Raw genomic sequence first — 27,840 nt, 5'->3', positions numbered from 1 at the left:
AGGAAAACTTAGTGGTTGGGGAAAAGGTTCAGCAAGTAGTCTCTGCTGATGCCTTCTTCCCCCCCTTTCCACCCCCCAGAGCCATGGGGCTGGCTGATATCTATGGGGAAGTTTCCCTCCCCACCAATCCCCTTTTTAATTTTAGGTTTGAGATCAGAACTGATCCCCAGAAAATTTTGTGGTTAAATTCCTATAGGTGGCAATTTTTTGGGAAGGGGAAGCCAATTATCAAGGGATAATCAATCAATGGATTTCTTTGTCTAACCTGATAAGCTGAGAGCCATGCCAAAACGAGTCTCCTTGAGCAGAGACCAAGTTAAGAATGGACTCCACAGGAAGTGGGGGCATGTCAAGTTTTGGCTACTTGGTCTCAAGAGCAGGCAGACAGAGAAAACCATCCGTGGATTATCCATCTCCTGTACTGGAGAACTATACTTGTAAGGCATAGTTACATTTTGAAATTTCTTAAGATGTTATTGGTAACTTTGTATCACAAAACTTCAAAGCTTGAGTAAAAGTTCATCCTAGCTATGAGGATGACACCAGTATTTATTCATCTGAAATGTTTCCATCCCATAGTTCCTTTCCTGAAAAATAGGTAAAGTTTTTTATAGGCCACATAAAATCTTCCTGAAGGCAATCTTGACTCCTGGTAAGAATAGGATAGGATAGGATAGGATAGGATAGGATAGGATAGGATAGGATAGGATAGGGTAGGGTAGGGTAGGGTAGGGTAGGGTAGGGTAGGGTAGGGTAGGGTAGGGTAGGGTAGGATAGGATAGGATAGGACAGGACAGGACAGGACAGGACAGAATAGAATCTTTATTGTCATTTTAAATGTACATTAAGCATACATTAAAATGAAATTTCATTGCATTCAGCTCTCAAAAAATACCAGTATGCATTTACCAACATACACAATCATACGACATAGAGAAACATCACACTCTAGTTTGAATATATATATATATACACATGGCAAAAAAAGAGAATCCTGTGAATTTACAAGACGGATGGCATAAGGAACAAAGCTGTTATGGAATCTAGTAGCTCTGCTATAAATACTTCAAAACCTCCTCCCAGAGGGGAGCAACAGAAACAGACCGTGAAGTGGGTGTGTGCGCGCTCTCTAACATTGCTCCAAGCTCTAAGTATATAAGCACTTGTAAACAGTATCCTGAATAATGGGAAGCGAGCTTCCAATAATCTTCTCAGCTGTCCTTATCGCTCACTCTCTGTGTGGCACAGCTACCACAGTGGATGCATCCATGTAGATTCTTCTCACAACAGTACAAAAGTGGATTGCCATTGCTTTCTTTCAATATTTTTTTTTAGCTCCCTCATCTATTGTATAGCCCTGGTATTTTCCAGATAGTCTCCCATGTGAATACTAGCCAGACCTGACCCGACTTAGCTTCCAATCCCAAACAAGGTCAGCCAGTTTGCAAAAACAGTGCTCTACATCCACCCCAAGAAAAAACACAGTTACACAATGGAAATGGCAACAAGAAAAGCCAGCAATAAATCAGTTCTAAAGCAATTACAACATAAACATTACAAAATGCAATAAAAGGGAACAGAAGACAGTGTAACTAGAAGGATTATATGTAATTACAGAAGGCAGCAATTTTTTAAAGGAGGAATTAGAGCCTTAAGTGCCAACAGGAAAATGAAACTGAGAAAGGAAGGCTATTCAGCTGTTCTTGTTCTTTAATGAATACCCTATGTTTCTACTTATACAAATAGTCCTCATCTTATGACTGCAAACGAGCCCAAAATTCTGTTGCTAAGTGAGACAGTTCTTAAGTGAGTTTTGCCTCATTTTACGACCTTTCTTGCCACAGGTGAATCACTGTAGTTGTTAAGTTAGTAACATGTTACTAATGTGGTATCCTTTTGCGACGGCTTGAAGGGGTGGGAGTGGGAGGCACCGTTTTACGGTGGTTTTCCTCCTACCTCTCTGGCTGGTCGCAATCAGTATTGGTGGGAGGGCAGAGGTCAACCCCGAGGCCTCTTGAATGCGGTGTGCCGCAGGGGTCGGTCCTCTCCCCCCTCCTATTTAACATTTATATGAAGCCGCTGGGTGAGATCATCAAACAGCACAGGGTGAGGCTTCATCAGTATGCTGATGATACCCAGTTATATATCTCCTCCCCGAGCTCTCTCAGTGAAGCAGCCGATGTGATGGGCCGTTGCCTCGAAGCCGTGAGGGTCTGGATGGGGGTTAACAGACTCAGGCTCAATCCTGACAAGACCGAGTGGCTTTGGATGTTGCCTCCCAAGGACCATGTCGACTGTCCAGTGTTGACTCTTGCGGGGGAAAATATACCCCCTTCGGAGCGGGTTCGCAACTTGGGTGTCCTCCTTGATCCACAGCTGAATTTGGAACATCATTTGACGGCTGTGGCTGGGAGGACCTTTGCACAAGTTTGTCTGTTGCAACAGTTGCGACCCTGCCTGGACCGGGAGGCTCTCCTTACAGTCACTCATGCCCTTGTCACCTCACGTCTGGACTACTGCAACACGCTCTACATGGGGCTACCCTTGAAAAGTATTCGGAGACTACAGTTGGTCCAGAAAGCAGCCGCGCAAGTGATAGTGGGTGCTCCTCAATACACCCACATTACACCTATCCTCCGTGAGCTGCACTGGTTGCCTATTGGTCTCCGGGTCCAATTCAAGGTGTTGGTTATTACCTTTAAAGCCCTATATGGCTCAGGGCCAGGCTATTTGCGAGACCGCCTACTACTTCATAGTTCCCTATGTCCGGTTAGATCCCACAGGCTGGGCCTCCTTCAGGTCCCGTTGGCCAAGCAGTGCCATTTGGCGGGGCCGCGGAGGAGGGCTTTCTCTGTGATGGCGCCCACCTCTTGGAATCAGCTCCCCCCGGAGATTAGGACCACTCCCACCCTGTTGGTTTTCCGTAAGCTGTTTAAGACCTTGCTTTTCCGGCAGGCCTGGGGTTTATAAAATCTGACCCCTGGATGACTGTTCTTGTACTGTTTATTTTGTTATGTTTTATGTGTTTTTATTGTTAGCCGCCCAGAGTCCTCCGGGAGTGGGGCGGCTTATAAATTTTAAAAATAAATAAATAAATGTTTGTTAAGTGAATCTGGCTTTCCCGTTGACTTTATTTGTCAGGAGGCCACAAAAGGTGATCATGTGACACCGGGACACTGCAACTGTCATAAATACAAACCAGTTGCCAAGCATCTGAGTTTTGATCATGTGACCCTAGGGATGCTGCAACAGTCCTAAGTGTGAAAAGTGGTCATCAGTCACTTTTTTCAGTCCCACTATAACTTCAAACGGTCATTAAATGAATGGTTGTAAGTCGAGCTACCTGTACAAGCAGCACAAAACAGTAGAATTAAATGCAAAATCTAAAACACAGCAACAAAATTAAAACAATCAAAACTAAGTCCATTGAAAAGAGACGGATTTTGCTGTGTTCTAAATTATTGGACAAGTGGGCTCACTTATGCAAAAAAAAAAAAAACCTGCCACAGCAACTAGAAATGGGAAGACTACCGATTGAGGAGTTCTAAAATATTCAATTATTATCCCTTGCCATTAAAAAGCAGGTTATAAAAAGGTGCTGTGGCTAAAAAAGATATACCTGCATTTTTTGGAACTAGTCACGTTCAATCCATGGGAGAAACTGGAGAAATTCTCAACATTATAATATAATGTAATATTTTATATAGCATGGGCTGTGACTATGAGCCTGCGTTACAACCCCGAGGGATAGATAAACAAGATCAAAGTGGTCTTGGGGTTTGCAGGGATATTGGAAGCAATTTAAATAATTGCCCACCCCCGCTCCCTAAGGGAAGTCGTGTGTGGGATGGTGGGGGAGTTATGAGCAGGGGAGAAGAAAAGATCCTGACCCCCAACCTGACCAATCCTGAAACAGCTAATGGAGTAACGTATGACAGAATGCAAATTAGCAATGGAAAGAGGATAGGTGCTGATGTGGGGCGTGTGCTTGGGACTCAACTCAATCAGCTGGGGCCGATGACACGCTCCAGGAGCCGGAACAGGCATTAAACAACTGTATATAAGACTTCCCCCGGCGTTTGCCTTTTTACCCTGACAATGTCAAATGTATTTGACGAAAGCTTGGTGGATTAAATTCTATTTTTGATAGATATTCTCTTGGTGATCATTATTTTGACAATATGAATACTCCCAAGAGTCGCATTTTTGTTTTTATTTCTAATCATATATACAACTACCATTCTACTGCTAGCTCTTTCACTTTTATCTCCCTTTCCTGTACGTGTATTGCTGTCTGTCTCCTCATCACAAGTTCCTGGGATAAGGACAGTCCTTTCCTGAGGAGGAGTAAGACGACTGAATGTAATTACAGTCAGGGGACCGCCCCCCCCCCAGTAGACAAACAACCCATCAACCTATCCCAGATCACCAGCATATCGCAACCAACTCAGAGCGACTTACAGGATTGTCCAGATGACAGTTGGATGGGAGGAGAAAGTACTAAAGTTAAAAGAGAAGGCTATCGCAAAAAGAACAGCCAAGCGGAGGATGATTGGGAAAGGAAGGGGAGGTGTACATTACCACTCAAACCTGATGGGGAGGATGGGTTGAGGAACAGAGATAATTTGAACGGTAGGGGAGTTATCCCACCCATCCCAGAATCGAAAGAAAGGAGGAGAGACGACAACACACACGTAACTAAGAGGAATAGGAGGAAGCAAACCAATCAAGCGCAGTTGAATCAATTAGGCCCGGTGACGAGATCGAGGAGCCGGGCGCAGACTCTGACTTGCCTATAAAAAACTCTCACACTTTCTGGCGCTCTAGCCCTGATGATGCCGGCAGGGACGGCGAAAGCTTGGCGCTTTTTAATTAAACTTTTATAGTTTTACTACATATATATATATATATATATATATATATATATATATATATATATATTTCGTCATCTTCAGGCTGGTGTCTTTGGCTTCGTGCTTCTAGGCTTCTAGGCTTTGTGCCTTTCCTGTACGTGTATTGCTGTCTGTCTCCTCATCACAAGTTCCTGGAATTTATGGTAAGGGGATAGGCAATATGAGGGGACAAAGCAACTGGAGAGATACGGAGACAACGGACAACCAAGAAAGGGGGTGAAGGACTGTCCTTATCCCAGGAACTTGTGATGAGGAGACAGACAGCAATACACGTACAGGAAAGGGAGATAAAAGTGAAAGAGCTAGCAGTAGAATGGTAGTTGTAACCAACGCTAAGGATACACTTAAAACACAGCTTAATCAACTGGGACCGGTTACGAGGTCCAGGAGCCAGGTGCAGACATTGACCAATTCTATAAAGGGCACTCCCATTGACTGGCGTTAAACCCTGATGATGTCGGTAGTTTCCGACAAAAGCTTGATTATTTATTAAACTTTTCTGGTTTAAATTTTTCCTGGTGTTCAGGTTTGGTTCGTTTTTTGTAATAGACAGACAGACAGACAGACAGACAGACAGACAGACAGACAGACAGACAGACAGACAGACAGACAGACAGACAGACAGACAGACATACATACATACATACATACATACATATATATATATATATATATATATATATATAATATTGACTTATTGTGTTAGCTGTTGTCAGCCTCTACACGTTTGATGTCTTTTAAATCTGGGTCAGTCAAATTGGGTCCAGTTCAAAAAAAAAACTTGTGGCATGCATATAAAATATGCATACATCTTAAGTATAGCGTAGCATAGCATAGCATAGCATAGCACAGCACAGCATAGCATAGACTGTCAAGCTGTGAAGATTTATTGTTTTTAGGACTGCTGTATTGCTTCTAGCTTGCCTACAGTTGCGAGGGAAGAGCTTGGGATCCACAGGTGAGAGCCGAGAACGCTGAAGAAATGTTTTGGCGAAGCCAAGTTTTCTTCCCATAACAATTGCTGGAAGATTCATTGGACAATATGACTTGAACTGTCAGAGAGGGAGATAAAGTTTTACTCTTTTAATTATCTGTTTCCCGCCATGTTGCCAGAGCTAGCTTTCCTTCTATCTACCAGTATGCTATACCTAATAAAGTTTACATTAGAGATCGTTATGTCTCCGGTGTTTTACTTCATTGAGCTTTTCAGCCGGGAATTGACATAGATAGTATAGTATTAGTATAGATAGTATATGTTATATTGTGTTGCATAGCATTGCATTACATAAAATATATAAAAAGTAATAAATAAATAAATAAATAAATAAATAGGAAGGAAGGAAGGAAGGAAGGAAGGAAGGAAGGAAGGAAAAGAAAGAAAGAAAGAAAGAAAGAAAGAGAAAGAGAGAGAGAGAGAGAAAGAGAGAAAGAAAGAAAGAAAGAAAGAAAGAAAGAAAGAAAGAAAGAAAGAAAGAAAGAAAGAAAGAAAGAAAGAAAGAAAGAAAGAAAGAAAGAATATTGCCCCCAACAATCTGGGTCCTCATTTTACTGATCTGGGAAGGATGGAAAACTGAGTCAACCTTGAGCCCCATCAGGATCGAACTGCAACACTGCAACACTGCAATCTAACCACTGCACCACCACTGATAACCAAAACAGAAAAAAGCAGAGATTGTCTAGACTCTAGATTGTTGCCAAAATCTTTTCCCAGTCCAGTAGTAAGGCTTCCATACTTGCATTTTATTTATTTGTATCCCATCTTTATTATTTTTAGAAATAGCTCAAGGCAGTGAACATAGCCAACACATGTTCCTCCTCCTAATTTCCCCATAACAACAATCCTGTGAGGTGGGTTGGGCTGAATGTGAGTGACTGGCCCCAAATCACCTAGCTGGCTTTCATGTCTAAGGTGGGATTTGAACTCATGATCTCCCACTTTCTAGCCTGGTGCTGGCTCTTTTATGACTCGTGGATTTCAACTCCCAGAATTCCTGAGCCAGCATGGCTCAGCATGGAAATCTTTCCCTATCTCCTCAGCATGGCTGGCTCAGGAATTCTGGGAGTTGAAGTCCACAAGTCATAAAAGAGCCAAGGTTGCCTACTCCTGCACTAGGCCAAAGTGGCTCTCACATCTTGCTTAGAGAAATCACTCTTTTGGCACTGTGGGGCCAACTTGGAACTAGCTTTTTAAATGGGCTGCATTCCCATCGTACAATGCAGAAGGCCAGATCTATGCTACTCCGCTATTCATAGCAGAGCATTATGGGCAAATGTCCATTTTTTCCACTAGAAATTTGCTAATATCTATGGGTTCCAGATTTAATTCTGCCTTTCTCCATATAAGACTCACTGATCCAATAAATCTTTCTTTACATCTAGCACAGTACTATCTAGAGAAGACCAAATCACTGGGTTTCAGAATCTCCCCCATCTTTTAAAAAAACAAAAACTCAAACTCCTTCTGCCTCATTTATTAAGGACTTTGTTCATTTTAACCCCAAATAAATTGAGTGACATTTTTCTTTCTTTCTTTAATAGTATTTTCTCAAGAAGACCTAAAGCTGAGATTCATCTTTTCCCTCACCTACTAAAGAATGGTTTGATATACCACAGTCTAAGGAACTTCCTGTGGCCCTATCAGTGGTGGGATTCAGCCAGTTCGCACCAGTTCGGCAGAACTGATAGCGAATTTTTTGTTGCCCAGGCCCAGAATGGACTTCCGGAAGTGACATCCACACAGAGAACCGGTTGTTCACATATTTGAATCCCACCACTGGGCTCTAAGCTTTATTTTTAGATCCTCAGCTCGTGTGCTTGAAATTTGGAGCAAAGTTGTGCACTCCTTGGATACACTAAAATTAGAACAGAACACAACGAGGTGAGATAAAGCAAAGTGTAAGGCAAGACGAGTTAATGAGTGAAATAGTTTGAAAAGCTACTATGGTGTAAGGTGAAGGTGTTGGCCTAAGAACAAGGTGACCAAGCTTTTGGTCTTACCAAGGAGCTGTGTGGCACAGTGCAAGTAATTCTGCCCACTGTCAAGAGTTTGATTCTTTCCATTTTGATTGGCTCAAAGTTGACTCCGTCTTTCATCTTTCCAAAGTCGGTAAAATGAGGATCCAGATTGTTGGGGGCAATTTGCTCACTTGGTAAACTGCTCAGAGCATGTTGTAAGGCGTGATTAAGGGATATATAAGTCTAAGTGCTATTGCTATTGCTTATCCCCAGCCACAAGGGTTCCCTGGAAGACTATGGACCAGTCCCTTTCTCTCAGCCCAAGTGTCAATGCTGCTAACATTGGATGTTCTTGCTTTGACAAAAGATGGAAATGCAGCCATTTTCCTCTATTGCTTTTGGAGTTAGTTGATGCTGGGAGGGGGAATATGGATGAGAGTCCAGCTAGTCATAACAATAGTAACTCAGCCGTGGGAACTCAAGGTCATTGGGCCCAGAGTTGATAGAGTTTTGGCAGGTTGGAGAGCTGGGGAGAAAGCCCGCACTTCAAGCTAATTGGGGAATGTGATTTATGACTGTTTATTGGAGGACGGAATTGTGCTTTGTTACTTTGTATTCAGGGGAGGGGAATTTAGTTTTTGGTTTCAACTATGTAGTGCCGATACTTTGTTTCTCGAATAAAAGATTCTTTAAGGTAAACAATGCCTCAAAGTTCTTTTGAAGAGTTTCATCTGTCAGAACCATGACACCAAGAACCAGAATGATATACAGGTAGTCCTCAGCTTACAACCTCAATTGATCCCAGTAAAAGAGAATATTTGTAGCTCAAGGTTGAAATGAGGGGTCCATGGTGCTCTCTGAGCTCCGTTGCTTTGGTTATTTGGCAATTTCCAAAATTATTTGGTAATTCGTGATTACTCCAAGATTAGCATCAGGCCAACTATCAAAAAGTAAACAGTAAACAAGCACAGGTAGTCCCTGACTTATGACCACAATTGAGCCCCACATTTCTGTTGCTAAGTGAGACCAGCTGTTAAATGAATTTGCCCCATTTTACAACTTTTTTGCCATGGTTGTTAAGTGAATCACTGCAGTTGTTATGTTAGTAACATAGTAGGCTAAGCGAGTCTGCCTTCCCCATTGACTTTGTTCATCGGATGGTCACAAAGGGACACTGTAACTGTCATAAATATGAACTAGTTGCCAAGCGTCCAAATTCTGATCATGTGACCATTGGGATGCTGCAACAGTCATGTGAAAAACAGTCATAAGTCACTTTTTCAGTGCCGTTATACCTTCGAACAGTCACTAAATGAATGGTTGCAAGTCAAGGACTACTTGTAGCAGAGAAGGAGCTAGACTAGGAGTTCAAGTCCCCTTCAACCTCAGAAACTCACTTATGCAAATTACCAGGATCATTCATTTAGTTCAAAGCACAAAAGAGTTTAGCACTATTACCTATACACAAAAATCTAGTCAACTAACAGTTAAAGCTAAATTGATGCTAGATAAGGGTCAATGGAATTCACAGGGGGCTGGACTTAGGTCTCTTATAGTATTGCAATGACTCCAAACTGATGACATGTTTAACTCCGCCTTGCAGCTCACACTGCTTTTTTCCCACATTAGAGCAGGAGTCGCCAACCTATAGGCCATGTCCCACTACCGGTCCATGGCCTATTTGCAACCAGGCCATGTGTGAGTGGCTGGCTGATGCACACGTGTGCATGTGCACACACAGCCCCACTCACGCGAGCATCACAGACATTCGGGGCCCCACTCACGCAAGAGTCACAGGCACTTGTGGCCCCACTCACATGAACAATGGGTGCTTGTGCTCTTGCGCACATGCACGCACCTGCCTTTCCCACAAAACCATCTCCTCTCACCCCCTCTGGAAAAATTGGGGAACTCTACATTAGAGGACTTTGAGCCAGTCATTCTTCTCCATCCCCAAAACCATTGTGGCGTAATGGTTACAATGCTGAGCTTAGAATGGGAGGGGGGACACAGGTTGTACTCCCCCTTCAGCCATAGAAACTCACTTGTGAATTTGGGTCTGTCTCTCTCTCTCTCTCAGCCAACCCCCCACCCCACCCCCCACTCCCATGTTTGTTATCATGGCCTGCTCTTGAAACATCCCACAGAATAAAAATGTCTTAATCCCTTCAGTGAAAATTCTAAGTCTGTGATTATGGAATCGTACGGGTGAGGGCTCCCTAGGTAATTGACCCCCCCTTCCTTAAAAAAAGGGCCTAAAATGGAAAGGAGTAGGCCTTTTAATCCAGAGAAAAGGCAGAGATGGACTATTAGATTAATTTGTGGCCAGCTTCCAACAGCCAATCCAAGCAAATGAGATTTACTGTACCACATTTTGAATTTTCCAGTCATTTGCAAGGTCATCTCCTGCAGCCTTCTAACAGCAGGGTAATTGGACTGCAATTTTATTTTTCTCAGGAAGCTGCCTTCCTTGGAAAGAGAGAGACAGAGGAAGCGGAAACTACAAATAAAACCCACAAGCTATCTATCGGCGTTGGAAGACATGATCAAATATAGGAACACGCCTAATAATCAAACACTACTTTCTTTGCGAGAACAAAAACAGAAGCCAGGTAGGAAACACACTGCTAACAGGACCATCTTCCCCACCCACTTAGACAGCTGAGGGATCACACCTTTGTTTGTTCATTGGGATCCCTTCCATCTTCAGTTCCTTTAGTTTCCAACCACGGTCACTGTATATGCACACACTAATGCATACTTCTGATTCATTTAGTCCAGACATGTCAAACACAAGGCCCGGGGGCCGGATGTGGCCCACGAAGTGGTTTCATGTGGCCTGTGAAGTCATCCTGGAAATAGTGAGGGAACGGCCCCCGCTGCCTTGGTCCTGGCCCAGGCCAGCTGGGAGCCAATGTACAATTTTGTTGTGGCCATCTATGCTGAAACGCATTCAGTCTTAGTTCCATAAGCCCCCCCCCCCCCGCATGGCCTGAGAGGAACAGTGAGGCTCCTCCAGTGAACCATGCCTTGGCACTTGCCCTGGTCCCACCCCCTTCTGCCAGAGACCCTCAGATCTGTCCCACTCCTGCCCAGGCCCCCACAAGCACCCTTGACACGAACGATGTAGATCTGGCCACACCCACCCAGTAGGCCGCACCCAACCTGGCCACACCCACCCGGCCCCCTGAGGGCAACTGCAATGCTGATGTGGCCCTCAATGAAATTGAGTTTGACACCCCTGATTTAGTCCTTCGTCCATCTCTTCCTGAATTTCACTTTAACTAGAAACGTCACAGGAAGGCATGCTTGGCAGAGAAATTCTACAGCCCTTCTTCATATGGTTTTCATTCCATTTCATGAAAGAGAATGGCTTTTTGAAAGATCTTCAAAAGACAAGAGTGAAGTATAATATCTTTGCTATTTGGTGTTGAGATAACAGAATAACAGAGTTGGAAGGGATCTTGGAGGTCTTCTAGTCTAACCCCCTGCTCAGGCAGGAGTTCCTGTACCGTTCCGGACAAATGGTTGTCCAATCTCTTCTTAAAAAGCTCCAGTGATGGAGCACCCATAAATTCTGGAGGCAAATCGTTCTACTGGTTAATTGTTCTAACTGTCAGGAAATTTCTCCTTAGTTCTAGGTTGCTTCACTCCTTGATTAGTTTCCATCCATTGCTTCTTGTCCTGCCTTCAGGTGCTTTGGGGAACAGTCCCTCTTCTTTGTGGCAGCCCCTGAGATATTGGAACACTGATATCATGATAATTGAGAAGAATCTAGGAATTTCTTCCCTCTTTCATGGCATATTTGTCCATAGATCTACGTTCTCTCTGGTTCTCACAGTTCCATAAAAATCCAAGATAGACCTGAGGACGGATGTTCTCCCAAGGACCTTTCTCAGAATTAACTCTTGGCAGCTGTTAAGACTACCAAGTCACAGAAAACAGTTTCATAGGAAAATTAATATGGCCATAGTATGTTCTATTAAATCCAATAAAGTAAATTAAAAAACACCACCAACTCAAAGGAAGTTATTAAATACCCTGGAAGTAAAGTAGAAAAACGGAAACTTGTTCCACAAGATGGGAAAAAAATATGAGAAACTGCAGGTTGGATGTGGTACAATGCTAACCTAAGACTGAAGCTTTCTAAACTTTCTAAAATGAATCAAGATACTGTAGTAAATGGAGCAATTTTAAAGGGTTCTGAAAATGCTGGAATATTTGATTTTGAATAGTAAAACTCTGAAATTAATTTTATAGAATAACTGCATTTTTGCGGTTATTTTAAATATTGGAGACATAAAAAGACAGAAAACTTATTAATGGCATTCAGAGATATTTCTGAGGACTTTGAATCAATCGTGTCAGTTATGTTGTGTGTTCTTATGGACAGTCTGTTCCCAGAAGATGTTACAGTAAAAAAATATTAGAACAAAACTTTTCTGACATGATTGCAGGGAATAATATGAATAAGGATTTGCCACTGGATATATAAAAATATGGCTGAGGCTTCAAAAATTAAGAAAGAAATAAAAATGTCAATTCAAGAGAATGATTGCAATAATTTCTTCCTGCTGGACTTACAAAAGAGGCACAATAAAGTTTTGAAGATATTCTGGACAAGGGACAATAAATATTGAATTAAAGAGCACGACAGATTTGTGAAAAAGGAAGGACTATAACGTGGGTTTATTTGATCAGGGTTAACATGGGACATGTTGTTATTTTGGGCAGCTCTTTCTGACTTGCTGACAGCTGGAATGGAAAAGATGTATACTGGATTTGCTTATGGTTAAAACTTGAGATATAGAATGATGAATTTTATATTTGTTACTAATGTTATAATTTTTAGGCTCTTAGGAGTTTTGCTAATACTTGGTTTGGAAAAACCATTGCTTATTGGACTTGCCTATAGATGCCAGCTGAGTTATATAATGAAAGGGAGCACAGTGGCTCACGGGTTAAAGACGCTGAGCTTGCCAGCTGGAATGCTAACAGTCTGCGTTAGCATTCCATTCACTGCGTGATGGGGTGAGCTCCCGTTACTTGCCCCAACTCCTACCCACTTAGCAATTTGAAAGCATGCAAATGTTGAGTAGATAAATAGGTACCACTTCAGTGGGAAGGTAACAGCGTTCCATGTGCTTTGGCGTATAGCCATGCTGGCCACATGACCACTGAAATGTCTTCAGGCAATGCTGGCTCCCTTGACTAAGAAATGGAGATGAGCACTGCCTCTAGAGTCAGACACAACTGGGCAGGGGAAACTTTTACTTTTACTTTTATGGGATGAAGAATTATATTTCTGTTAATCAAGAGGAACCTGAACAAATAGTGAAACTGTTCGTTTTCATAATGTGAGCACAAAGTCGCTTTCTTGGGTTTCTTTTCTATTTCTTTTCCTTCTTCTTTTTATTGTCTCTTCTTTTTATTGTCTCTATTTTTCTATTTGGTTTGTATTATTTTATTGTAGTTAAAACTATTAGCAAAAATATCATTTTAACAAAAGACAATAGTGGAATTTTAGACAGTGGAAGGAGCTTGAAGTTCATCTAATCCAACTATAATTTCCTATGGATTAAGGAGACAATGGAGCTCTGTTTTTCATTTCATTTTTCCAGCACGAGTGGAGACGCCAAACAAAAATGCAATTATAATGCCATCATGTCTCTTTGTTAAAAAAAAAAAAAACTCCAGATTTACCACTACCTGTTTTAGATCTGAAAGAAGGTTCTGAGGACAGATTAACAAGGAATACAAGAGGCTGTTGTGAAAGCCATTTGGAGAAGAAAGAGTGCATTTACACTTGATTGTTTGTTCTCAATTTTGCATTTTTAAATAGAACTCTGACTATCATTCAAAGGTAGTCCAAATGAAAAATCAGCACTTGGATCATCCTGATGTAAATGCCAGCGAGCAATATCACAATGCACATAAAAGGGGATGGAGCTGATTCGGATGATGCAATGCTGCTTTTTGCCATCTTTTGAAAGCACCTGTGAATATTTTATTTATGTGTACCCTACCTTTATTATGTTTATAAGTAATTTGAGGTGGCGAACATAGCCAACATTCCTTCCCCCTCCTATTTTCCCCACAATAACAAGCCTCCGAGATGAATTGGGATGAGAGAGAGTGACTGGCCCAAAGTTGCCCAGCTGGCTTTTATGGAACTAGAACTCACGGTCTCCAGCTTTCTAGCCTGATGCCTTAACCACTAGACCAAACAGTCTCTTTAGCTGACCTCAGAATACAGGTAGTCCTCAACTTATGACCACAATTGAGCCCAACATTTTTATTACTAAGCGAGACATTTGTTAAGGGAGTTTTTGCCCCATTTTTATGACCTTTCTTGCCACAGTTGTTAAGCGAATCACTGCCATTGTTAAGTGAGTAACACAGTTTTTAAGTGAATCTGGCTTCCCCATTGACTTTGCTTGTCAGAAGGTTGCACAAGGTGCGACCCCGGGAAATTGCAACTGCCATATATACATGAGTCAGTTGCTAAATGTCTGAATTTTGATCATGTGACCATGGGGATGCTGCAACGGTTGTAAATGTGAAAAACAGTTATAAGTCACTTTTTTTCAGTGTAGTTGTAACTTTGAACAGTCACTAAATGAGCTGTTGTAAGTTAATAGTAATAATAATAATAATAATGATCTGAAGCTGTATGGAAAAACATCATCTGAAATAGAATCGCTGCTCAACACTGTCCGTATATATAGCCAAGATATTGTAATGGAGTTTGGCTTGGACAAATGTGCCACACTTACTATCAAACAAGGAAAAATAATGAAAACTGAAGGAATCAAGATGCCCCACGAAAATAACATTAAGAGTCTGGATGAGGAAGAGTACTACAAATACTTGGGTATCCTTCAAGCTGACAACATCAAGCACACTGAAGTCAAGAAAAAGATTAGAGGTGAATACATCAAGAGAGTGAAGAAGATCTTAAAGTCCAAACTCAATGGAGGAAATACCATAAAGGCAATCAACACCTGGGCAATCCCAGTCATTAGGTACACAGCTGGAATAGTGGACTGGACTCAAGCAGAACTAAAAGCAATGGATAGGCAGACCAGAAAAAAATGACAATGAATCACGCCCTTCATCCACGCAGTGACATTGATAGACTTTATCTACCAAGGCAAATAGGTGGGCGTGGAATGCTACAAGTACATCAGATGGTTGAAGAAGAAAAAATGGCTTTGGAAGAATATCTGAAGAACAATGATGAAGATGCACTGAAATTAGTATATCAGGAAGGCTTACTAACTACTGGAGAGACCAAACTGGCCTACAAGAAAGACCAAATGAAGAACAGAATAGAGGCATGGGAAGACAAAGCACTACATGGCCAATACATGAAAAAAATAGCTGGGAAAGCAGATAATAATAAAACCTGGCAATGGCTAAGAGCAGGAAAATTGAAGAAAGAGACCGAGGGACTAATTCTGGCTGCACAAGACCAAGCCTTAAGGACAAATGCATACAAAGTCAAAATTGAGAAGACAGCAACAGACAGTAAGTGCCGCCTATGCAAAGAAGCTGAAGAAACAGTGGACCACTTGGTAAGCTGTTGCAAGAAGATTGCACAGACTGATTACAAGCAGCGGCATGACAAAGTAGCAACAATGGTGCATTGGAAGATCTGCAAAAAATATCATTTGCCTGTAAGCAAAAACTGGTGGGATCATAAAATAGAGAAAGTCATAGAAAATGATAAAATTAAACTGCTCTGGGACTTCAGAATTCAAACAGACAAGCACCTGCAACATAACACCCCAGACTTAACAATTGTCGATAAGAAAGACAAAAAAGTCTGGATAGTGGACGTGGCAGTGCCTGGAGATAGCAGAATAGAAGAGAAAGAACTGGAGAAGATAACAAAATACAAAGACCTACAAATAGAAATAGAAAGACTGTGGCAAAAGCAAGCAAGGGTAGTACCAATAGTCATAGGCTCCTTGGGTGCAATCCCAAAACAACTGGAGCACCACTTGAACACCATTGGCATTGACAAATTCGCTATTAGTCAATTGCAAAAGGCGGCCTTATTAGGAACTGCTTCCATCCTGCGACGATATCTGTAATACCATCAAACATCCACATCTGCCTATCCCAGGTCCTGGGTAAGGACTCGATAGGTAGACAAAATGCCAAATCCAGTCTGAACATCTGGCTGACTGTGCGATCCATAATAATAATCAAAAGTTGGAAGGGACCTTGGAGGTCATCTAGTCCAACCCCCTGCTCAGGCAGGAAACCCTATACCATTTCAGACAAATGGCTGTCCAGTCTCTTCTTAAAAACTTCCAGTGTTGGAGCATTCACAGCTTCTGGAGGCAGGTTGTCCACTGGTTAATTGTTCTGTCAGGAAATTTCTTCTTAGTTCTAGGTTGCTTCTCTCCTTGATTAGTTTCCATCTGTTGCTTCTTGTCCTTCCCTCTGGTGTTTTGGAGAATAGCTTGACTCCCTCTTCTTTGTGGCAGCCCCTGAGATATTGGAATACTGCTATCATGTCCCCCCTTGTCCTTCTCTTCATTAAACTAGACATACCCAATTCCAGCAACCGTTCCTTATATGTTTTAGCCTCCAGTCCCTTAATCACCTTTGTTGCTCTTCTCTGTACATTGAGAGCTACCTGTATCTCTGATGTCAGCTGAAATTTGTACTTGCCTGAATTTGAACCTGGGACTCCCCAATCTCAGTCCAAGATCTGGAATTCAACACCACACTAAAGTCCATTTCCACAATCAAAGACAAGCAGGAACAGACTTAAATGTCAAGTCTGCTACTCCTGGAAATCTGACCTTCTCAGCTTTTAACTTCTTAAGTTTCAGTGGAGACAAAGGTACAACTATAATTCTTATCGATAGGCAGCAGTTGGTGACATTTCCAAGTTTCTGCTATGAACAAGAGTTTGTGACTTGCCAAAACATATGCTGAACAAAAGATGAGTTCTCAAAATTCTTTGGACATCCTTAGATTCACCTAAGGTAAAAAGGAATTCCTAACCAGTCTCTGGTTTTCCCATTTGTAATGTATGGCTGCGAAAGTTGGACCATAAGAAAGGCTGAACACCAAAGAATTGAGGCCTTTGAACTATGGTGCTGGAGAAGACTCCTGCGAGTACCCTGGACTGCAAGGTGATCAAACCGGTCAGTCCTAGAGGAGATCAACCCCGACTGCTCTTTAGAAGGCCAGATCCTGAAGATGAAACTCAAGTACTTTGGCCACCTAATGAGAAGGAAGAACTCCCTGGAGAAGAGCCTAATGCTGGGAAAGATTGAGGGCAAGAGAAGAAGGGGATGACAGAGAATGAGGTGGCTGGATGGAGTCACTGAAGCAGTAGGCGTGAGCTTAAATGGACTCCAGAAGATGGTAGAGGACAGGAAGGCCTGGAGGAACGTTGTCCATGGGGTCGCAATGGGTCGGACACAACTTCGCAACTAATAATAACCAGTTTCTGTTCCTAAAAGGACGGTGTGGTGGCTCAGTGATTAAGACACTAAGCTCATTGGCTGGAAAGCCGGCAGCCCAGGTTTGAGACCTGACACCATGCAACAGGGTGAGTTCCCATCCTGCCCCCAGCTCCTGCCAGCCTAGCAGTTCAAAAGCAGGCAAATGCAAGTAGATAAATAGGTATCACTTTGGTGGGAAGGAAACAGTGCTCCAGGGCGCCATGCTGGCCATGTGACCATGGAAATGTCTTCTGCCCTGGCTCAATGGTCTTGAAACACAGATAAGCACCGCCCCCTACAGTCAGCTAGGGAGTCAAATCCGCAGGGTCTCCTTTACCTTTACTTACTTCTCTGTTCCTATATTCAAACAGCATTGATGTTAATGATTTTGCTAAACTTGCTTATTTCAAATATATTTAGAACAGTGGTTATCAACCTGTGGGTCGGGACCCCATTTGGGGTTGAACGACCATTTCATGGGGGTCGCTACTCCCTTTTATTCTATTGGCTTTTGAAAGCCAATAGAATAGACTCTCTCGAATAGAGTCTAATTCTATTGGCTTTCAAAAGCCAATAGGAATTGTCCAGGCTGTTTCTGCCCTGCTGAGCCTGCCAAAAGCCCCATTCTGCAAACGGTGCTGCAAGTTGTCTGCAGCGAAGGCGAGCTGTCTGGAAGTTTCCACCCCTTCCTGCTGAGCAACTACTAAAAATGTAAGTAAAAGAGGGCCAGGGGTGGGAGGTGAGTGGCTGGTGGGCGCAGGGAGGGTTGCTGGCGCGCGTGGGGTCCAGTGGGTGCCTTACCTCCCTTGGGCTGGGCCAGCTAGTGGCCCAGCCGGTGGTCAGCCTGCGCCGTCTCTGCCGCTTGCCAGCTAAGCCTTGGTCGGCGCAGGAGGCGGCACCACGCATGCGCGGCACTCCCAGGCAGGGAAAGTCCTCGACTTACGACCAGTTGGGTAGTCCTTGACTTACGACCGGTTGGGGTCACAGCATTAAAAAGGTTGAGAACCACTGCTTTAGAACATAAAGTCTGGAACAGTACGAAATAGGGAACTGAAAGATGCGGGTTCCAATGTACACGGGTATATGTGGAAAGTTATGTTCAGCAGAAGGTCAGCAGAAAGTCAGCAGAAATCAGCAAAAGTCAGCAGACCATCTGACTACAGTCTTAGAATGGGAAAGGGTATAAAGAGTTGGGTCTGGACCCGATTGATTTGCCATTGGCCTATAGCTGTCCTTTGGAATTTGCTATGCCGGTGGACCTCATTGCAATGGGTTGTTAATGTAAGTGATGTTATGTTATTGTGCTATGTTCCAAATTATTAGCAAAATAAACCTCTGAATCTTAAAATAAGAATTATTGTTTTGTGTTGCTGTCTTTTGTCTTTTTCATTGGGTTTTTTCACAACAAACCTCACTGGATGTCAGTCTTTCAAGGTAAATAGACCAGACTAAGACTAAGAAACCAAGTCACATAAGCTAATACTCTCTTCTATTGTAAGGTTACTGTAATAGAATCTTGCAAGTCTGAATACACCTCCCCTCTCTCTCCTTTTACCTTTGTGGGAACAAAGGAAGGTCTTATATGAGATGCTTACTCAAATTATATTTCTGGACTCAGTTTCCTTTTATCTAGCCAATGACTTGTTTGAAGCTCTTCCTCCTGTTCTTCAAGATTATTTCTTCTGCCCATTACACTGAGTTTGTTTGAATTACAAGCAAGACTGAACAAAGAAGGTGATATTAAAATATCCCAGAGATGCTATTCCAAAAGACGGGAGAGAGGTGGAGAAGGGGCACTCCTTGAAGATATGGAGAGAGCCTGTGGCTTTATACCTTCTTGGCTGGACAAATATTATCACAAGAAAGCAGTTCTGCAGATATCCAAGTCTGAAGGGATTTAAAGGCATCAACCAGCACTTTGAATTGCACCTAGAAGCCAACCACTAATCAATGCATCTCCCAAAGCAGTGGTGCTTATATGGGTACAATGAGGAGCAGCCATGACTGTTTAGACTGCTGCATTCTGGATCAGCTGTAGAATGGAGAAATGTAATAGCATGTGAAAAGAACCTTGGGAGACAGAAGGAAGAGCTGCAGACTGGACAACTGGTGTGCAAATGTTATCTCAGCTCACAGAAGGAGGAAGGGCTTTGGAAACATTTCAGAAGGGTTCCTCCGTAATTTTTCAGAGAGTAAAAGGAATCGAGGGGAGAAATACTTTCAGGATTGCAAGATTCTGTTAATTTAACCTTACAATAAAGACAGAGCTAGCAATCCTGGTTGTGCTTCTCGTCTGGACTACCTCACGGGGACAACAAGAAGGATAGTCTACCTATTATCATGCTATAATTTTTTCCCCCTTCCCACGAGCATCAGGTTATGGCAGGAATTAGAATGAATATCCCTTCTGCTTTCTGTTACCAGAACGAAGCTGGTGAGAACTACTTGAGATTGCAATGAAGTCTCAAAGGTCTTCTGCCCCCTGCCTGGGGCACCTCTTTCCCTATCAGTTTCAGGATGCTTGGAAATTCCTTTCAAATTTCCTTAGAATCATGTAATCATACCATTGGAATGGATCTAAGAGATCATTTAATCTGAATCTTCCTAGAGCAGACAAATGATTGTCCAACCTTTGCTTGAAGTCTCCAGAGCTGGAGCACCCAAAATGCTGGGAAGCAAACTGTTTTATTGCTTAATAGTTCTCTCAATCAGGAAATTCCTCCTTATTTCAAATTTGGACCTCTCTAAATAAAGCTTCGACCCACTGGTTCTTATCCTACCCTCAGGAGTTATGGAGTCTACACCATCTTCCTTGTGACAGCCCTTCAAGATTTGGAAGACTGCTACAAGGTCTGGCCTTGCCCTTCTCTTCTTTCAACTAAACATACCAAGTTCTTTAACTGCTCTTCATAGAATGTGGCCACCAAGCCCCTCCCATCTATCTCTCTTCTCTGCATTATTTATAGCTCTTCAGCATCCTTCTTGAATTGTGGTGAACAGAACTAGACACAGTTTTCCAAATGCAGGCTAGCTAGTGCAACATAAAGCAGAACCATTAGTTCTTCAGAATGGTATTTTTTAACTGCCTTGATTGCTAGATGGGATAAGGAGGAACTGCTATTGCTGTTCTATGTTACGTATTTTCCATTATGTGAAGGCTCTCTGGCCAGCTGTCTACTCTTCCTAAACTTTTAAAAATGAAAGAGTTTCCCCTTAGTATTTTGATTTAGAAAGTCTAAGAAAATAGGAAGCACAAAAAAGAGAACTGTGCAGTGAAAGGCAGGTTATCTACACGCATATACATACATACACATATACACCCCCTTGACTGCTTCATAATTTCACATGAACAAGAACAATATCCATAAGCATTTTATTCAAATTCTCATCTCTTTTGAAGAGAATTTTCTAAACCCTATTTTCTTTCCTCAGGCTGAAAATGCAGAGAAAATTTATTGTACACCAGGGATCTCCAAATTTGGCAACTTTAAGACTTGTGGACTTCAACTCGCAAAATTAACCAATGAGCAAGGGAATTCTGGGAGTTGAAGTCCACAAGTCTTAAAGTTGCCAAGCTTCAGCAGAAGGAGAAAGCTGACAAAGTCACAGTGCTCTCCTGAATCACTGCTTATTTCCAAAACAGAAATATCTGTCTATATCTAGAACTAAACACAATTTGGCGTTTTAGAACATTTCTAGTGGCAAAGCATCTTCATCCACAACAAACCTTTATAACGCTGCAGTGTGGTAATGTGCTAGTGTTTTTATTTACGGGAAGATGCAATCTACAGGGATTGAGGGAAGCTGTTGCCCTCCACATATTGACTCCACATAAATCCTGTCTTCCCTGATCATTGGCTGGGGCTAATGAGAGCTGGAGACCAGAGATAATTGAAGGGAGATAATGGAGAAAGAATGATTCCTGTCTCAGAAAGGATGAAATAAGTAGATCCAATCAACATGGAGAGATTTGCTCAGAAGTTCTACAACAGGCCCTTTTATGACTTGTGGACTTCAATTCCCAGAATTCCTCAGCCAGCATGCCTGGCTGAGGAATTCTGGGAGTTGAAGTCCACAAGTCATAAAAGGGCCAAGTTTGAAGACCCCTGTTCTATAGAGTCCTTCAACATTGGTCTAGTGGTTAAAGCACTAGACTAGAAACCAAGAGACTGTGAGTTCTAGTCCCTCCTTATGCGTGAAAGTGACCTTGGGCCAGTCACTTTCCCTCAGCCAACTCATCTCACAGCGTTGTTGTGAGGAAATTAGCAGGTGGAAGGAGTATTAGGTATGTTCCCACCTTGAGTTATTTATATAAATAATAAAAAGGCAGGATATAAATCATTAAAATGAGAGAATTCATCGGTCCTTTCCAGCACAACCTCCAGAATAATGCCTGCCTTAGAAAGGGGTTAATTTTCCCCTGCTTAACAGGAAAATCTTCACTATTTAGCAGAAAACCAACTAGTTTACCGTAGACCTTGAGGCCGACTTATTGCTCCTATCTTCCTTCTCCCTTACTCACCAGAATGTTACTCAAGAGATCCATCATTTTCTGTATAAGTTGCTCCTTCCAGAAAGCTAAGAAAGAGCTACAGGAATCCAAAGCTCCTGGTTGTCTTCTGGGGGAACTTCTCTGAATCCAGAGATTGGTCTGGTCACCCATATAGTCATATAGCTTTCGACTTGTCCTCCAACCAACTTTGGTTAATATTTTCCCTCAGTAACACATTGCAGGCTGGCAATTTTACAGGTGGAATGGGCGTGGTGAATTCAATAGGGAGGGCACCCAAAACAGGTTGTGCAGGAAATATGGTTTTAATATTTCAGGCAAAGAAGCAAAGAGTGGTTCCTTTTTTTTTTTTTGGCAACTCTCCAGATTTTGGAAAGATCAAAGGCATCTGATTGTATAAAAGTCATGTTAATGTGGAAAGCAAACATTCAGAAGAAATGTATGCCTACGTGTGGGACTGTGCGTTTGTGTTCAAAAAAGATGGAGGGAGTGAGCAAAAAAAAAAAAAAGACCAATCATAATTTTAATGCAAGTGTCAGAAGCAAGAGGTTATTAATTAGCGGGGTTGTCACCTGTCTCCTATTTCAAGGAGCTGTTCCTTATTTAGAATTAAAATGAAGTGTTTCTTTCCAAATGAATAAGGAATGCAATTTGTTTCCCTTTTTTTTTTCTTTTTTTGGTATCAGGAGCTATGAAGCATTAGTGAAAAAAGGCAGCTTGAATTTAACATGCCGTGAGTTTTAACTGTTTGAACATTTATCATGATTAGTCTCTGATTTTTACTCCTAATGCCACATTTGAGGACTGCCAGTGCATTTTTAACAGAGTCTCATTGAGTTGACCACCAAAATCAGAGACACAATTAACCATCATGACAATGGAAGTCTCAAATTACCTTAGCTATGCCTTTATCTGAACGCTGTTCCAGAAACAGAAAGGCAGGATATAAACACAGCAATTAAATACATTTAATGAAGTGTAATATATTTTAATAAAGCACTGTTCCTTGTTCTGCCATTGGCAATGTGTCATTTTATTGAAAGCTTACAAGGTGTTCCTTTTAGTGGAACAGGTGGTAAACCTATTAATTAGAATGGGGAAACTGAAGGATGGTGCTTCCATTTTATTCTCTGAGATGCTCGAGCAAGAATCTCAAAATAAATCTACCGATGACAATGTGGAAGTAAGTGGGTTTATTTCATTTACTTTCATTCCGTCGCATTTTTTTAGAAGTAGTTTGTTCATTCCTCTTCCAGCTATAGAAGGAGCCGGTAATAGGATGTCTGCCTCAGAATGCCTGTAGACCCCCATCTCATTTTAATGGCCAACTTGTGAAATCTTCCAATATATTTTTATTTATTATTATTTATTAAACTAATTTATATAGCTATCCAATTCACACAGAGGTGACCTTGGGCAGCTTACAAATTTTTAAAAAAAACACCCTATAATAATAAAAAAAAACATAACTAAATCCCATGGCAGCAACAACCAAATCAAATTGGTCAACTGATCAGCTCCATCTCCAATTGTGGTCCCCGTGACGAAATCACATTTTAAGAACTTTCAGAAAAACAACAGGGTGGGGATTAACCGTACCTCGGGGGGAAGGGTTCCATTAAAGAAGGGCCACCACTGAGAAAGCCCTTGCCACCAGATGACAATCCCTAATTGATGGGATCTGGTAACATGGCCTGGTCGGCTGGGTCCATTTTGAGGTAAACGTACTGCCTTTTTCCCCATCTCTCTTTTTTTTCAATTTCAAAACGTGACGCCAAATCGCATAACAGCATTTTATTCATTGAAACCATTTATATAGCCGCCCATCTTATAATCAATTCTGGACAGCTTCCAATCAAAAGTAAAAACAGCATAAAAACCATAATAAAGCTGTAAAACTAAAACTGTTGTGAAAAACACAACAGCCTGGCACCAAGTCATATATTCTCTTATCTCAGAACTTGAGACAAAACCAGGTCTTCGAAGATTTGCAAAAAAAGACCTGCTGGACTTCAGCTAGGTAGAGGGTCCTATAGGGCAGGGACTGCCATGGAAAAGCCACACTTCCTAACTCCCATCATATGGCAATATTTAGGGGAAGGGAGTAGAAATAGCAATAGCATTTAGGCCTATATAACCACCTCGTAGTGCTTTAGTTTACAGCATTCTCTGAGCGATTTACAGAGTCGGCATCTTGCCCCCAACAATCTGGGTCCTCCTTTAGTGACCTTGGAAGGACGGAAGGCTGAGTCAACCTTGAGCCCCATCAGGATCGAACTCCCGGCTGTGGGCAGAGTTTGCCTGCAAGACTGCACTTTAACCATGGTGCCATTCTGTCTGATTTGGTAGGATTATATGTCTGCAGGGCATGGTGAGCCCACAGATAACCTGGCCCTGTGCCATATACAGCTTTAAAGATGATGACCATTACCTTGAATTACACCTGAAAAGAACCTGGAAGCCAGTGCATCTGGCGCAACAAAGGTGTTATATAGGCAAACCTAGGTGCACTCATGATAATCTGGACTAGCTGAAGTTTCTGGGTGGTCTTCAAGAACTCTGAATAGAAACCCCTAACCTCTTGAGCTAAGGCTAGCTATTTCAAAACCTCTTGATCTTTTCCTGCAACAGCACCTGGGCAAGTCCCAAGTTCCAAATTTTGTGAATATTGCATGTCAGAGACAGCCACAAGACATGACCTCCAGATTTTGGTATCTTTGCCCCAGCCTGCTCCCTAAATGTTTACCTTAGATAAATATTAAATGTTACTAATTTATCCCATCAATTGAAAACTCACAATTTCAAAAAAACATGTAAGGTTGTGAGAGATTTTCTTTATTTCATCGTTAGTGTCCTTCTTGGGAAAAGAACACAACGGCTTTTTTTAGTTTAAGCAGAGAAAAAGTATACCTTCCAAACAGCATCCAAGCTCAGTTCCCCATACTGAGATGTATTTAGCAGCCTATTCATCTATCTCTTCTAGAATTTATTTCAATTAGACGGTTGAAAGCTAGGTGTAAATTGATGTTTTAATATTGATCATTTTTCTCAGGGGATTAAATTGCTTGATCCAAGTCAACTGATCTTTTAATTGAAAAGTTCAATACTTTCCTACTCATTTGGGGAGAATCATTGATTATAGAGGAATAAAAATATAGGGAACAATGTGTAAATTATAAAAGAACATATGTTTCTCCAGCAAAATACTTAATTATAAATGGTATTGTACCAATCAGAATCATTTCTGAGGGAGGGACAACGACATCATATTCAGCATCTGTCAATCAACACTTTTATAGATCTGCACTAATTGGAAGCACTTCTGGGGGAGGGATTAAGATGTGATAACACTTCCAGGAAAAAATGCAGAAGTGACATCACTAATTAAAGAAACGAAAAGCTCCATTTCTTGCCTTTCTTGTTAAGTGAATCATCGCAGTTGTTAAGTTAGTAACGTGGCTGCTAAGTGAATCTGGCATCCCCAGGTCGCAAAATGTGATCACATGACCCGGGGACACTGCAAATATCATAAATATGAACCAGTTGTCAATTATCCAGATTGTGATCATGTGACTATCAGGATACTGCAACCGTCGTAAATGTGAAAAACGGTCATGTCACTTTTTTCAGTGCCGCTGTAGCTTTGAACAGTCACTAAATGAACTGTTGTAAGTCGAGGACTGCCTGTAGAGTATAATTTTCTTTCCCAGTATGCTTAAAGTATCTTTTTACCATATTATATTTAAATTAAAGGAACTTTTCTATAGTCAAGAAGCTCTTTGCCAGAAATGTACTGGGTGAAATAGTGGAAAGTGTTTATGGTATTATTTTTTACTTCAGTGCTATATATATGTGCTTGAGTGCTTGAGCAGGGGGCTGGACTAGAAGACCTCCAAGGTCCCTTCCAGCTCTATTCTATTCTACATAAATGTATATCATGTACATATAAGAGTGGAGTTCTACAGTCCATATATTATTACACTCATATCATGTACAATATGTAAGAGTGGGGTTCTAGAGTCCATATATTATTACACTCATATCATATACAATATGTAAGAGTGGGGTTCTAGAGTCCATATATTATTACACTCAATGAAATAAGGTTTCACTCTCAAGTAATACAGCCATTCAAACCCTCTTGCCTGCTGAAACCATCAAGTCCACATTAAAAAAAGGACATGATTACATTATTACTATAAAATGATACTCTAACGTAATATCTGTGTTTGGCTGAGCAATTCTTTCTGACCATAGCAGTGGTCATCTATATTAGGAGAAGTGCTATAAGATTGAAAGCCAATAATCTATAGGAAGGAAGGAAGGAAGGAAGGAAGGAAGGAAGGAAGGAAGGAAGGAAGGAAGGAAGGAAGGAAGGAAGGAAGGAAGGAAGGAAGGAAGGAAGGAAATTAGCTTTACATCTGTCATACCCATCAGATAATTGGAAATGCAAATTAGTTAACCAACTCTCCAGCTTTAGCAGACTCAATCAACTGCCAGACAACAATGAATGTTAAAAATAAGAACCCCTTTTATTTTCCACATAATTCTATGTTGCTTTCAATACAGACATACCTCAGGACAGTTCAGGTGGCTGATTCTTCAGATAGTCCTCGCTTAACAACCACAATTGGGACTGAAATCGTGGTCATTGAGTGAAGAAGTTGTTAACCAAGTCATCATATGACTGCTTTGCTCAACGATGATAACTGTGGCACTCCTTATTTGCTGTTATTAAGCAATCAGGAGGTCATTAAATGGAGGAGTTCTTAAAGTTCTTAAAAATTCAGGGAGATATTCAGAGATGTTTTTGCCTTGAAAGTTGCCCATGTTGAACTGCATAGCACATAGGAAATTTTTTGTGACATTTTGTATTATGTGACTAAATGATTCATGATAATCTTTAGGTCATTCAATGTTTTGTAAATTTGCCAAATTTCAGTTTGATGGGAGTCACGGGTCCTGGACTGTCTGTCTGTCTGTTTGTCTATTTATATAGCTGCCCATCTTATTAGCTAAAACAAAATTAATAGGTGAAAGGATATTAATAGTAATAGAGTCACTTCACCAGTTCACCCATCACCTGGGGTTCCCAGGCCTGCTGACATAATGAGGTCTTAAGGGACCTTCAGAAGCCTAGAGGTGATGAAGCCATCCTCATTATGTTTTTGGATGCCCATTTGAGGTACCTTGAATCAAAAATGTTGCCCTACAGGGCATAAATTGCCCAGTTAAAGTTTACAGATAATGAAGTTTTAGGAGTACATAGATCTTTGAACCCAATTCTTGACCTTGGAACAGTCACTCTCTCTCTCAGCCAACCTACCTAACAAGATAGATCTTCTGGGGATAAAATTAGGAGCCCCAGATGATGTTTGGAATAATCTGCTGATTGTAAGATAAGAAGGTAGCAGGAGAGAAAGAAGAAAAGTATGGAGTACCAATATCTTACTAAACTAACTTTGTTCTTTTAGAACAGGGCTCTCCAAACTTGGCAACTTTAAGACTTGTGGACTTCAACTTCCAGAATTCTCCAGCCAGAATATGTTTCTGAGCTATGAACTTTTGTCAGGAGCTTGATCACACAGTCATACGGCATCATCTTGATTTCTTTGACACCTTTGTAGACATCCCTGCTCCCATGGGAAAGATCTTAACATCTCTTCTTTGCAACAAGACAGTAAGTTGTTAATCTCCTTTGCACCAGATTATATAGTCTTATTCAAGTGTGAGAGGAATCAACAATAAGCAAGGCTATTCAGCTGAAAACTAAAGTTGAGAACATTCTTTAATAAAATCAGCTTGACTTCCAAAATTGGAAGTCTCCTACAAGACTTCTGACAGGATTCAGAATACCTGGCTAGCAGTATTATGGGCTGTAATACAGAAGAAAGGCTCAATGGCTGAACTTGGCTTCCCTGGAGAAGAAGCGAATGAATCCTTAAGATACCTGTCTCCTTTGTCTCAATACTCGCAATTTTTTTTCTTGTGC

The 27,840-nt window shown here is 41.5% G+C and overlaps 1 protein-coding gene across 11 annotated transcripts in view; it reads right to left on the bottom strand.

Moving 5' to 3' along the window:
* Positions 1 to 27,840, bottom strand: part of RAP1GAP2 (RAP1 GTPase activating protein 2) — a 325,705-nt gene that overhangs the window by 71,320 nt on the left and 226,545 nt on the right. Inside the window, exon 1 of one of the 11 annotated variants that reach the window (XM_039341880.1) lies at positions 21,861 to 22,066. The exons of the other annotated variants lie outside the window; for them this stretch is intronic. Coding sequence (XP_039197814.1) covers positions 21,861 to 22,001 — 141 coding nt within the window. The 5' untranslated portion in view covers positions 22,002 to 22,066. Of the gene's footprint in view, positions 1 to 21,860; positions 22,067 to 27,840 lie in introns of those variants that run through there. 11 annotated transcript variants of the gene reach the window in all.

Source organism: Crotalus tigris, unplaced genomic scaffold (assembly GCF_016545835.1).
Source record: "Crotalus tigris isolate CLP2741 ecotype Arizona unplaced genomic scaffold, ASM1654583v1 scf7180000017550.10884619, whole genome shotgun sequence".
NCBI classification, from domain to species: Eukaryota; Metazoa; Chordata; class Lepidosauria; order Squamata; family Viperidae; genus Crotalus; species Crotalus tigris.
The sequence above is the reverse complement of the archived record's forward strand: the minus strand, read 5'-3'. Positions and strand labels throughout refer to the sequence as shown.